The 13,718-nt window shown below is 38.7% G+C and overlaps 2 protein-coding genes across 4 annotated transcripts in view; one reads left to right on the plus strand and one right to left on the minus strand.

Moving 5' to 3' along the window:
- The window catches only part of LOC122829898 (syntaxin-10), a 39,266-nt gene extending 37,845 nt beyond the window's left edge, over positions 1–1,421 (plus strand). Inside the window, exon 9 of the mRNA XM_044114801.1 lies at positions 1,393–1,421. Within this exon, the coding sequence (XP_043970736.1) occupies positions 1,393–1,406 (14 nt within the window). The 3' untranslated portion in view covers positions 1,407–1,421. The remainder of the gene's footprint in view (positions 1–1,392) is intronic.
- Positions 1–13,718, minus strand: part of nacc1b (nucleus accumbens associated 1, BEN and BTB (POZ) domain containing b) — a 31,270-nt gene that overhangs the window by 16,408 nt on the left and 1,144 nt on the right. Inside the window, exons 1-2 of one of the 3 annotated variants that reach the window (XM_044114797.1) lie at positions 13,627–13,710; positions 702–851 (exon numbers count right to left, since the gene is read on the minus strand). In XM_044114797.1, the coding sequence (XP_043970732.1) occupies positions 702–827 (126 nt within the window). In that variant the 5' untranslated portion in view covers positions 828–851; positions 13,627–13,710. Of the gene's footprint in view, positions 1–701; positions 852–10,886; positions 11,635–13,626; positions 13,711–13,718 lie in introns of those variants that run through there. The other 2 variants (XM_044114796.1, XM_044114798.1) reach the window with 2 other exon arrangements.

The following is a 13,718-nucleotide window of genomic DNA, read 5'->3' on the forward strand; positions in this document are numbered from 1 at the left end:
ATTAAGGTGGTCAAATTTCATGTTTAGGAGGCATGGTTTTAAAACACACAGAACTGTTTGATATTTTGTCATGTAATAACCACACATTTCAATATATTTTATTCTATTTCCACCATCCTTTTGGCGCCCACTCTAGCTCAGCACCCCATACATCGCATATAGTGCATACACACTTTTTGCACCACATGATGGATGTTTTGGGAGTGGCTTAAGACAAATGCTCACTGGATATTTTACTTATTTTATGGGTAATTATTTACTCTATAATTCTTATCTCTAAAAATGATAAATGATAAATTGCTTTTTTTCCCTATCACAATTATTTTGGTTCGTTCTGCTAAAAAGAAGGAAGGTTGTTATGTGCCCATCATCTGATGAAAGACTATTAACTTTCTGTTTAAATTTGGATTTTGAATCTTAACCCATTTGAATATACATGCAAGTTTGAGGTTGTAATGTGACTAAAATATGGAGAAATTCAAGTGTTTTTGTATGTAAATCCACATTAAAGAAAGCTGAAAATTAATCAATTATTCAATTAAAATATAAACTACTTCATAATCTCCATATTTCAAAACAAAAAGACATTGAATTCAACAAAACTTTACAGAAAGTAATTAGATAAAACAACTATTTGAAGTCTTAATTATGGAGAAATACTGTTAGTATACTGGCGAATAAAATATTTCACACAATCTGACCTTAAAAGCATGCCCCTTGACGACCACGGAGACGTCACAATAGAGGCCCTGCAGCCGCTGTTCATTCAGACACTCCAGGACGTTGTTGCCAAAGTTGGGGATCGCCATCTGCAGCGTCTGAGCCATAACGCTCGCCCAGGACCACAGGGTCTGCGAAATTTACCACAGCAAGAAAGAAAGTCAGGGGCGTACATGTGGCAAACAAATAGACAATTTTATTAGAGTAAGAGCCAATCTGACGCAACTTTATTTTTAAGAACTTTTCAAAAGAGCAAAAGTGCTGAACAGACGCCTTGTTTAAAAACCAACATAAAACAAGCAAACTAGTGGTTTCCCAATGCCGATACCAGAGTCAAGTGCTCAGACTCAGAAAAGCAAGCCGATACCCCAAACCGATACCACTGTTCTGCTGGACATTCCTCCTGGGCTGCAATGAGGTGCAACTCTGAAAGTAAACCACACTCCATGCCAGGTGATGGTGGGAATACACCGATAAGCTATTTGTTGATCCTCAATAAAAAAAAAAAGATAAAGAACGGAGAAGCTACATGGTGGTAAGTGGAGAAAATTTAGACGTTGCGCTAGACTTATTTGTCTGATTTATTTTGACTAACGGTGTCAAAACATAATCCTGTCATTATCTAATTTTATCCATCAAATTTTTAAAATGATGACATTTAATTGCTTTTAGATTTCATCATCTGAGATGTGTGATTAATTGGAGTGGAGCGAAGGAGCACGCAGCACTTGTTAGTCTCATGGACATTTGCACTGTCATTTCTTTCCTTCATCTACAAGGTGAGCGCTCTACTTCTCTGTTTAGACTATAACAGGTAGATTAACACAACTGGATCGCACATTCTCTTTTGGCTTTCTCTGTGTATGCATTGTTGGCTTATTAAACGGGCCACAGAAGCCCAAGCCACCATCAGGCAAATAATTTTAAGCCGACTGGGGTTATAGATCTAAATTCTAGCAAAAAGTCTTTTGACAAGTGATAAAGTTTTACAAATAGACAGTGAAGAGACCTGCCTAATGTTAGCTAATATCAAAATTAGCTAACATGCTCTTATTTTCTAAATTGCTACAGTTAGCATACATGGTATAACTAGCATGTTGACCTATAGTAACATACTCCATTCACTATGGAAAAAAACATGTTAAAGCTAAAATTAGCTAAATTCTAATATTAGCTAAACTGCTGTCAAATCACATGTGGGCTATCACTAGGGAGGAACGAGGAGCTAATGCCATGTTGTGGATAGATTACCATGGGAAGGGTTAGGAGTGGCTAAATGAGGAAGCAAAGCAAAGAGTAGAAGACGCAGTAAAAAAGACAAAGCAATAAAAGAAATCTTCAAACATGAAAAGTAGAGCAAAATGACGAGCAGATGGAAACGAAGAGAGCAAGACAACTTGAGATGAACAGAAAGGGATGTTTACGTGCACGAAGATTAATGAATTAAAAATTTGGTAAACAGCTTTGATTCAAGTCTCTTTTTTTCTAAATAAAAGAGAATTTGGAGGCAACTGGGCCAGTTATATAAGCTCTTATCTTTATCCCAACCCTGTTTCCTTACATCTGATTCACTTTATAGAACTGTTTGGCGGTTTTTGCCCTACTTTGACATTTATTTTGTCAGTTCTTCTAAGAGAAGAACAAAAACTGCTTACATAACTTGTCTATTTCACTTCACCACAGAACAAAAGGGTCTCCGATAAAAAGGAAGGAAACTGTGGGTCTCCAAGGGAATAATAAATCTATCATTAAAGTGTCGCTTTAAAATGGACTGTGTTTTTGTTTATAAATGCACAGCACATATTAAGTGTAGCTGGGAACAGAAGTAAACAGCTGGGAACATAAAGGTGAGTCGCAACGCCGCTGAACAAATACGTCATATGGACGATTGTGGCCTCCGAGCAATGGATGCAATGTTCGGCAGACACCAGCGAGTATTTGGAGCACAGCAATGATGCGTTCTGTCTGACCCCGCTCCAACCCCAAACATCCCACTAATCTGTAATAATATTTAACTGATTAGCCTTTCTCTTCCACTGGGAGCAAAACTCTCAGATAAAACCCTGCAACCCAAACAGCAGGCTTCACAGATTTATTCAGATCTTCTCGTATTTCTGGCAAGTGGCGATGACCTGCTACCTGAAATTCACAATTTTCACAACTTATTGTCTAATATTCTACACCAAATTGGAGTCTGACTGGAAAAGGACTAACTTGATGATAAGAAGCTAATCGAGAAAAGTTTTTTGTGCTGCACAATTCAGTAACAAAGAGATTCACACGATTAAAACATAAACGCAGTGAACAAACAAACAAAAAGAGCATTATGTTTCAGGCAAAATAAAGAGAAGTAATAAAAAGTTGCAATACAGACTACGATTAATCAATCTTCCAGTTATTATTAATGAAAAGCAGCTCTAAACTGGTGTATTTTTTGGGTTTTTTACCTTGATTTAAAGGGACTCTGTGTTTTGGCAGTTTTGCAATTTTCTTGAAGTTTGTTCCAGATAAAACTGAACACTGCTTCTCCATTTTTGTTTTTGATTCTGGGGAGGCAAAGTAAACTTCAACCAGAAGATCCAAGTTGTCTGAAAGGTTGATTTAAATCTCTAATGTGTTTTTGGTCCTAAAGTCATTGTGTTTCTAGATCTGGCTGCAAAATTAGTCCTTTTTTCCTAGAAATGGCCTTACGGTGATAGAAGAATGACTTTGTAATTATCTTTATGTGTTGTTGAAGGTTCAGGTCTGAGTCCATCACTATTCCCAGATTTCAGACCTAATCGCTAGTTTCTGCTTGTAATAACTGAAGTTGCACGCTGACTCCAGATTGTTCCTATTTATGGTCCAAAGATAATAACTTCAGTTTGCTACAGATGGACAGACATAAAACCTCTAGAGACAGACACAATACAAATTATCAAACTAAACAGACAGAAAAAAAACGTAGAAGAACGATTCATAATTGAAAGAGAGCTGTATCAAATATAGAAAATAAGGAAGTCGTGGGAGATATTTTCTTCATTGATAATGTCTGGACAACTAAATATCACATTTCTTCTAGTTTTACGATTTTGTTGTGGTTAAATGTTTCGGATCATCTATGAAATTTCAATGTCAGACAAAGGTAACATGAGTAACTCTGAAAAGCAGTCAACTGATAAAATTTAAAGGTTTCTTTTCAAAAAGGAAGTTTGAATCTATATTGGATTTTTCTCTCATTACCCACACAGGGTCTCATCGTCCAACGGAGGCATTTGATTAATGTTTCCAAGCAAGATCTAAAGAAACCATACACTTTCTCCAGCTATAAGCAAGGTCCTGCCCCTCATTCTAGATGTACGTTTGACCAGTTATCAAATTAATAGAGTTCGTTTAAGTTGGCTGATTTCCTGGCACACATTTTTAATATGCCTGAATGTCAGGCCCAATCCAGAAGCTTAGTGTTAGAATGCTTAATTAGTTCCAAAACAGTTTTGATGTGTTTGGGAATACTGTCCTGTTCCAACAGTGTCCTTAGTTTTAACTGCCTCGCTGTCAATTTGATGGAAAGTTAAAGAATTCATGCAATGCACCATTAGCACTGGCAGAGAAACAGACCTTCGCTATGATGCTACGATGGTTGCAGCTAATTCCAGATTTCTCAGGTGTGAAAACATACATTTTGTCTCCTCCAAACATGCCTATTGTCATTGTGGCCAAATAAGTCAGTCTGTTTTGTGTGACCATAAAAGTTTCTTCCAGAAGACATTTGGATCCTCAATGTGAGCAATTAGAATTCCAGCCAAGCTCATGTGTTAATTTTGGAGCAGAATGTTCTTTCTTCGTTAACATGGATGAAGTTGGCAAACACACAAGTTTCTGAAGCGGCCCAGATCCATAACTCCGTAAAAGATTTTATGTAGTACACTTAAAGGCTAAGCCATGAATCTGAAACAATTTAAATGAACTCTACCAATTTTGATAAGTAAGCCTGCAACACGCAAAGATCTTGCTAACAGGTATACAAAGTGTGTGATTTCAATGCTAGAGGATATTCAACCAAATATAAGTAGAGTATAACTTTGACTCTTTGTAGATTAAAGATAATTCACAAACTAATTTTCATCTAGTGGTAATTTTTTTTTTGAACTGTGACCTAGTTATTTCATCACCCCAGGGTGAAAATCTCCATAGTTTAAAGTCAAGAACTATTTTGTTAGTCTAAGAGAGGTAAGTGCATGTAAACTTTTCACCAGAATATGGTTAAACCCAACATAGTCATTTGTCACGCCTGACTACCTCAGTGTTTTAAATATTCTCCACAAGTACGACTGAAAAGCATCATAATGAACAAACTGGTGAAAGTAACACTATGGTATAGCACGACTCAACGTGGCTCAACAAACAGGCGGTATACATCTGTAGTAGGATATTAGAAAATCTTGCAATGGCAACTCTGTGACCTTTAGCACTTTAGTTATTAGCACAGTTATTTTTGTCTGATGTGGGCATCTGCTGCCAGAAAACACTGTCCAACTGGCTAAATATTGTACAGCGGAGCCCTGGTAATCGCGGAGGTTATGGACGACAGCCGCCTGTAAACAGCTGAAATCTGTGAGCGCTTGAGACGTCCTCTGAAAACGTTTTTTTGACAAATAATTTGTAGTTATTTACCACAGAAAAAAATTTGCAAATAGGTGAATCTGCGAATATCAAACTCCAAATAGGCCTGGTCCGCTGCAGTAGCATGTAAAGTGTAAGTTGGCAACACTTGGGATTTATAAACCCACAATTACTGCACTCCAAATAGTCTTTTGTAATATGAATACTATACACAATGAAATTATGATGACAATATATTTTTCAGCCTTAATCTGGAGACCATTGGTCCATCAGAACCATTCGTCCTAGTTAGACTTGACATCCAGGTCTAACTAGGTCTTGATACCAGTGGCCACCAGCAACATAGCAGCCAACAGCATGCCAAGTAGCAATGCGGGTGTTTCAACTTCTAGTTGTGGTACGAGTAAATCTTCCAGAGATTGTCAGCCTCATCTTAAATTCTTCCCTGTTTCGCCATTCACAGGAAAGCCACAAAGCCACCAACCGGGAGCTTCAGAGCAAATTTCATAAACTAAAATCTTTCTCTAATTGCCTTCTAAACTCTTAACAAGTTGGCAAAAATGTAGCACAAAAGTGACCAAGAGAGATGGCAAATGCATAAAGATGCCCTGAAAAAAGGCAAAAAAGAATCAAATAAACAACAACAAAAAAAACCACTCATGATAAAACAGCATACTGAATCGCACCATCTTGTTTTCAGAAAGAACAAACACAAATAGATTTACTTTCATCAAAGTTTCCGGAGAACTCATGAAAACAGCTAAAAGTTTGGAAGTGAAGTGAAGCTTTGGGGTGGGGGGGAAACATAAACCTGTCAAAGCACAAACACATGTGTTGGACCATCATTTCACAATAACATAGAGTGGAAAGAGGGAGAGATTTAAATTCCTACCCAACCCAAATCAGTATAGCAGCATGCAGCTATGCACTAAATGCAACTTTGCTTATGCGGTGGCTTAAATTAAACCCGAATAAATCTGGAAAACGCACGACAATGTCTCCGGTTGCAAATCCTTCCATCTCATCCAAACACAAAATGTCTCCTGGGACCCTGACTTCAGACACATTTTCATGTATGGGATACATAAAACCATCAAATATAACTCCTCCTGGCTTGAATTAAGTTATAGAACGTATACAGAAAGCAGGAAGGTTTTTTTTTGTTGTTTTAACTCCTTTAAAAAGCTGCTCCTTGTGATGGGAAGCTACCTCAGGTGTAAACGTGAGGCAGGATGCTGCGGGATGCCCACTCAGCAAACCTCCCCCAGATGAACAATAAACGCTGGGGGGGGGGGAATAAATAAATTTGATCGGAGTGTACCGACTAGGCATGATCTGCTGCTTTACACGACACAGCACAGAGAGTAGACGGTCATTAATGCTTTTAACAAATTAATCATCAAATAAATCCTTTTAATCAATCTAATCACAAGACAAGGGGAGCCAGCAAGAGATTAAACACGTCTTATAACCAGAAAGCACTTCCTTCATCTGTTCTCTTTTAATTCTAATAACATAGTATGATGCAAGGTGTTACTTTACTGTGCTAAACTGACGGGACGTTGCGCAACAAGATTACACACCCGTCATTCAAATGAACTTACCAAGATGAGAGTGCAGTATAACTGATAGGGCGACATGTTTGGGTTCTTTCCATGTTTATTTAAAATCAATACAATGCAGAAAGGAAGTCCATTATGTCCCTAATTTTACAGTAATATGTTATTGTGTTAATAATTTCAATTCATTTTGGGGTGTAAAATGATGGCTTGTCAGTAAAATAATAATCTTAGTGAAATGTGTTTGACTTGATCTTGAAAATTGAAAATATTAAAAAGTAAAGTATTTATGCACACCTGTCAAATTTTGGATTTTGTGTTGCAGTTTTCTTTTTGTTGAATTCGCAAACCGGATATCAGCAAAATTGTCATTTTAACAAGCTATGACATTGAAAAATAATAGATATTTATTTATTTACGACATCTTACTGCTAATCTAACAAGGTTTCACTTTTTTTATTTATTTTAATTTTAATTTACAACATTTTAATGTTGTGATTTACAGGATATTACAGTGAAATTCAAACTTTTTTTTTTTAGTTTAGTGAGTAAGTAATATATCGCCTCTATCAACCAATAGAAAATGAAGCATGAGGAAACAAAAGACTGTTTTTTTTGTTTCTGAACTTATTGGAAAAGCAACAACATTACTAAAAGTCTCTCTCTGAAATCTTCATTACGGCTTCCAGCTGTCAAACCAACAAATGTGCCAGAGGCTGATAGTCGATATGTGTTGCAGTTTATAGGTATAAATACAATGTGATCAAAAACTATTTGCCCCCCTTACAGATTTTATCTACATTGTCACATTTTCATGTTTCAGGTCATCAAACACATTTTTTTTAAAACATCAAATCAGAGAATTAACCAGAGTAAATACATAATGCGCCCTTACAAAAAAATCACATGAAAATCACATGTGATCACGTGATTTTACCACGAAATGTTCCAAAATCACACGTATTCATGTGCTTTCACATGTGATTCACATCATTCACATGTAAAATTCACATGTAAAGTCACGTGATCACATGTGACTTTCACATGTGACTTTCATGGGATTTTTTTGTAAGGGCGGTTTTTAGATTCTGGTTTTATTTATGGAAGTAAAAAAAAAAACAAAAGGTTATAGAAACCAAACTGTCCCAATGTGGGGAAAAATAATTGGTGATTAAACATAACTAGTTGGACAAACCCTTTTTGTGGCACCAACTGCAATTAAAACTTTGCAATAACGGCCAATGAATTGTTTTTTGGGGTTTTTTTATGTCGTAAAGAAGGAATCCGGTCGTGCAATGGCGTCTAACGTGGAGTTAAGCGCAGATTTTCACTAGAATGCTCCAGAACTAACAAAAAGTTCCAGTTTTGTCTTTCCAGTCCACTGAATATTTAGCATTGACGAAAATTGGAATAAAGCTTTCGTCAAATGTGAGACGGGCGTTTGTGTTGCTCTTTGGTGGTTTTCATCTTTTCCTTCCATGGGGGCATTTTAGTTAGCACTTTTGTTTACCAGTAACTTCTGTGACAGATTCCCTACTGTACCCTGTTAAGACATGGATTAGACTAATGTGATGGCTTCGTTTGCCGTCTGCCATTGAATTCATCTTGATCAGGGAATTGTGTGTCAGTTTTGAAAATAGTTTAGCCAGCTTTATTTACATGGGTTTTTTATGCATATATGGAGACATTTGGGTATCATAGCAGAACAGATACAGGTGAATGGAGAAGCTAATAAATCAGATGCTAATAAATCAGCCTTGATTTGCTTTATTTTTGGGCGATTGCGATCAGCCGATGTTTACATGGGAACCCAATCTCATCCGCTGATCTTTGTCACTTCCGTAAAGGTCTGAAAATCAACTTTATCGGTCTATTTAGCGACTTTTCAGACAAAAATAACCAGTATCAGCCAAAATTGGAATCGGGAGACAGGCTTTTTAAAGATCGGTGATCGGACAGAAAACTGCAATCGGTGCACCCGTAGTAGCAAAACAGCGTAAATAAAAGCTAGAACAGCTCTGAAAACACATCAACCCAAAGGTATTTCTATCATAGAGAAGACGGCCCAAAAAAATGACAACAAAAGTGACAAAAAGTAGAATGCACACAACAAAGTTGGGAGATGATGCAAAAGGCTGCCGACAACCCCAACGACACAAGAGGAATAACTCAGATAATCATTTCAAATCTGAACTTTATATGGATTTGGGTTATTTTTTTTGTCCACTATTAAAATTGGTTTAATGTTAATTAAAACTGTTTTTAACTTTAAGTTTGTCTCACAATCATAAGTGGCACAAAAGAGCAAGAAAAAGAAATCTGTAGGGGGGCCAATATTTTTTCACAGCACAACATGTGGCAGTCATAAAAATAATAATAAACAGACAACTATCAAGGCAAATCAAGAGCAATAAAAACGGCAAAAAAAGCTGTTTTTCTTACCACTTTTAAAATATTAAAGATCTATTACTAAAGTTAGCCGTTTATCTATTACATTTATTTACTGTTATTTTTGATAGTTACAGCGTAACAAAGGTGGAACAGACTAATAATATGACCATGTTTAATCGTCGAGCTATTGGCTCTTGTAAGCAGTCAGCAGACAGCTGCTGCTTGAAGCTTGCCAACTATAGTTTTAAATGAGCATTACCTATAATGAGAGCATAGTGTGGAAATTAAGAGTGCCATGACATTGATTTTTTTTTCTCTTTCCCCCTCCAACCAAATTTCCCTTTGGTGTGCACAGAAAATGCCCACTAAGCAAATTTTGTGTTAAAAAAATAAAAAATAAGGAAAAAAAATCACAGAAAAGCGACACCGTCTCCCGGCTAAAACATATGAAACTGCGGCTGAAAAGTGAAAGCCGAACAGACGGATGCCTAAATGAGGTCAGAAGGTCAGATGGAGTTAATCATACTGGCGTCCAAATGCTGATATTGAACATCATCTAAACAAAAAATGGATAGCTTCCCCATTTTTTTTTCTGAGCAAAATAAATACAAGTGCTGCAAATGGACATAAAGTAAATATCCATAAGCAATTAGTGGCAAGAAAAACCTCATTAAAAGAAAACCGTAGGAATGAGATGAGTCATGGCTGAAATTTTAAGGGCGCAGGGAAGACACCCATAACTCATTAAAATTTAGTTCATCTGCCCGATGCCTCACAATAAAAATCAACGTTTATGCTTCATTTTTAATGCGATGTGGTGCATTTTGTTTATTTGCAAGGCAGCATTTTATTTATTTATTTATTTTCACATGCAGGTTGCTTGACTGATTTCATTTCAACATACACAGGGGCACAGATGTATGGATATCCCACATACACCACCTTCTCCCCCTATACAGGTCAGAAAGGTCACAACAACTTGCAGGAAACATAAAGGAGAGTTAATTCAAAACACTTGACCCTTGGCCCGCAGTTAACATGTGCCCCATTACATGCTCTGGCTCAATGCTCAACTGTGTGTGGCTTCTTCTCTGTCTGTGTGTGTGTGTGTGTGTGTGTGTGTCCCTATATGTTAAAAAGTGTCTTTTTAGCACTTTATGCAAAACCCCCCACATAGCCCTTCAATGTGCTGCAAGCAAATATTAAAAGTGTGTCCAGATAATGCCCTATTAACGCTGGAACGTCGTAATTACTAGACTTTAGATATCAGCATCCATCTCGGCCAAATCAGTGAGTTTACTACTTTTGGGAGGTTAAAAGGTATCCTGTTAGCAAGTAGCAGGCTAAAGCTAAAGCTAACACTGGTCAGAAGAAAGAAGCTGTCTCTCACGTTAAAGTAGCAAACGTGTCCGTTAACCACGTGAAAAACAAAATTCCCTTCCTTGTTTGAAGACGTCCGTGGCGGCGAGTGCTGCATTCGCCGCCACTGAGGGCAGACTGAGATAAGCAGCACAATGTGGCTACAGTGTAGCCTCCCCCTGAGCGCCCCCACCGCTCAAACTTCAGAGGCGACTTATCATTTATGCACATCAGTTATTCATTAATTCATCTTACGTGAAAGTCTAGCAGAGTCTCGGCGGCAGACACCTCGGAGGCTGAGTCCCGCTACCAGCGGTGAAGCAGGGCAAGTCGGGGCGGCCAGAAAGCTGTCGGTGCCCCCGCTGTGTGCCAGCCTCGATGCCCGGTAGGATTTAGGAGTGCTCGGTTGGCCCGGGCCGGTGTGAGAGACCGGCCGTTGTTCAGCGGGAGGCGGCAGCAGCAGCGGAGAAAAGATTCAAAATATAGCTTTTTTCCCCCTTCCCTTTTATTTTATATGTCAGCTCAAGCTCCAACTTCACTTAAAGAATGCAGCCAAATATTTCTCTCTTTTCGTCTTCTGGGGATTCGGAGGGCACATTAAAAAAAATTCCTCGAAACCGTCGAGGGGGTCGGTGTTCTCCCCGCGTCTCCGTGCCAGCAGCACCGTGCGATGTCCTTCTCCTCCCGGCGGTACAGCGGAGCAGCTACCGATCCGGTTCGGAGAGATTTTGCTAGTCCCGTCCAAGATGTCGCTTATGATGTCTTGCTTCAATTAAATTATTTATAATAAGCAATCTCGGCCAACCACAGAAGCGATACTGGGCAGAACTCCAATTTCCAGACTATTTTTTTTCTTTCTTCTTCTTCTTCTTTTTTTTTTACTAGGGAGGAGTTTATAGCGGGTGATCTTGGCACTCCATCTTTAACCGACATCAACAGGTCATCCCGGGACACAAATGCGCTGCAACTGTGGGCGAGACAGAGGGATGGATCCGCGGCATGGCGAGAGGAGAACAGAGCAGAGAGGAGGGGAGAGAAATGTTTACGGGAATGGCTGGAAGAAAAAGAAAAACTAAACTTAGCCGGTTTATTCACTGCACTTTGCGATTTCAGGCGACTGGCAGCGGTTTGCTCTAGCAGCTTGACGACCTAAAGAGACAAGGTTGCTTTTGAGGAAGTTCAGGAATGCGGGAGAAAGATGAGCCGGGAGCTCATAAAGCCACTCACCGACGAAAGAAAGGAGAGCAGGGGCGCCACAAGAGATTTTGTAAGGGGTGAGGGGTGGCTACACGGGGGCCACTTATAATAATGCAAAAAAAACAAAAAACAAACTTTGATTGAGTCCTGGGAATGGGCTGCATGGTGCAGTTGGTAGCACTGTAGTCATTTCACTCAGAGTAGAAGGTCTTGGCTTTGGATCCCAGTCTGTGGTCTTTCATGGATTTCTCTCCATGAACGTGTGGGTTACGAAAATGTTCGTATGGGTGGGTAAACCAGGCCAGTAAAGATTTTGAGTGCACAGCTAAACAAAAAATAATAATTAAGATATATTTATTACATTAGCAATTGTTATTCTATTTTAAATTTTATAAATATAGATTCATTTATTTGTTAGATTTATTTCTTGATTGAAGAACATGACTCATGCTTTTCTCGGTGGCAAACATTTTTCCTGAAAGGGGCCATGAACCCTTTTACACCCCCCTTAGGGGCGCCACTGGTGGGTTCTCTCCAGGTACTCCGGCAGGTACTCCCACAGTTCAAAACATGTCTCCGGTTTATTGGCCTTTATAAGCTGCCTGCAGGTATGAGTTTCTGTCCTATGTGATGCCGTATGATGGCCTGACAACTCATCCATCACAGGATGTCTGCTGCAGATGGAGTGTGGAGGTACTTGGGTGCATGATGACCTCAGGTAATTGGTAAAATAAGACACAAAATATACACTCAGCTCAAGCCGTGGGTAGCGGATTAACCTTAAATATGAATCCACTATACTTATGCTTGATTTTTCATATGTTGATCAACTGAAAATCTGTGCTTTTTACACGTAAAATTAGTTTTTTTCTGAATACTGATTTCGCAGCCATCTCCTGGTGCTTACATCCAGAGCAGAGTGTAGAAATGTAGCAATTCCGAGAATAAATATGATTGCAGTAGTATAAAATTTCTGACCTATGTTAATATCTGATATTAATCTTGATGTCATGGCTGACAACCGTTATTGGCAACAAGATGGAAATAAACATCGCTTGTTAATTGGCCAAGTTTTACTTATCGGACCAGCACCGATATCATAAAAAACAAATGACTAACACTGGGCGATGCTGATATAGATACCGATATATTGATGTTGCCATAGTTTATGACATATGGTGAGATATCAAGCAGATATTGCTTGATGTCTTGTGAAATTTGAGAGCAATGCCAGAAAAAGTGGCATATATCTAAAAATGGGGCCCCACAGAGAAAACATATAAATATAAATAAATTTTGTAACCTATAAACATTTGACCCCTCGTATTTTAAAATCATTCACTGTATATTATATTATATTATATTATATTATATTATATTATATTATATTATATTATATTATATTATATTATATTATATTATATTATGCAGAATTTTTGGGATGATAATTGCCCCCCTCAGCCCCCCCTCTTGGTGGCGCCACTGAAGGAGGGGAGGGGGGGGGCAGCGCGACAAAAGTATGAAGCCGGTGTGAAGTGGTTAAAGTTTGGTCTGTCCCCATGTGCCCATCCCCCCACAATAGTTACCACAACTTTACCATCCAATACAACAACAAAAAGACTCACAATAGCTTCACCTTCACTTGAGCAGCACACCATACCTCCCTGTTCATCCAAATTCATGAGGACGCCTCCCCACCCCCTACTAAAACACAGTGCTGGAACGGGACAAGACGTCTCCGTCCCGCACCGGCTGATGAGTCCGAACCCCCGGGTACGAGTTGATCCTTTCAACTTACCCCTCCGCTGGATTCCGCTGGAATTTCTTCCGAGTGGAGGAGAGGCGCACAAGAAAAGGAAGAAGAAGAAGAAGCGGTCTAGTTTCTCCCTC

Source organism: Gambusia affinis, linkage group LG04, assembly GCF_019740435.1.
Source record: "Gambusia affinis linkage group LG04, SWU_Gaff_1.0, whole genome shotgun sequence".
Lineage (NCBI taxonomy): Eukaryota > Metazoa > Chordata > Actinopteri > Cyprinodontiformes > Poeciliidae > Gambusia > Gambusia affinis.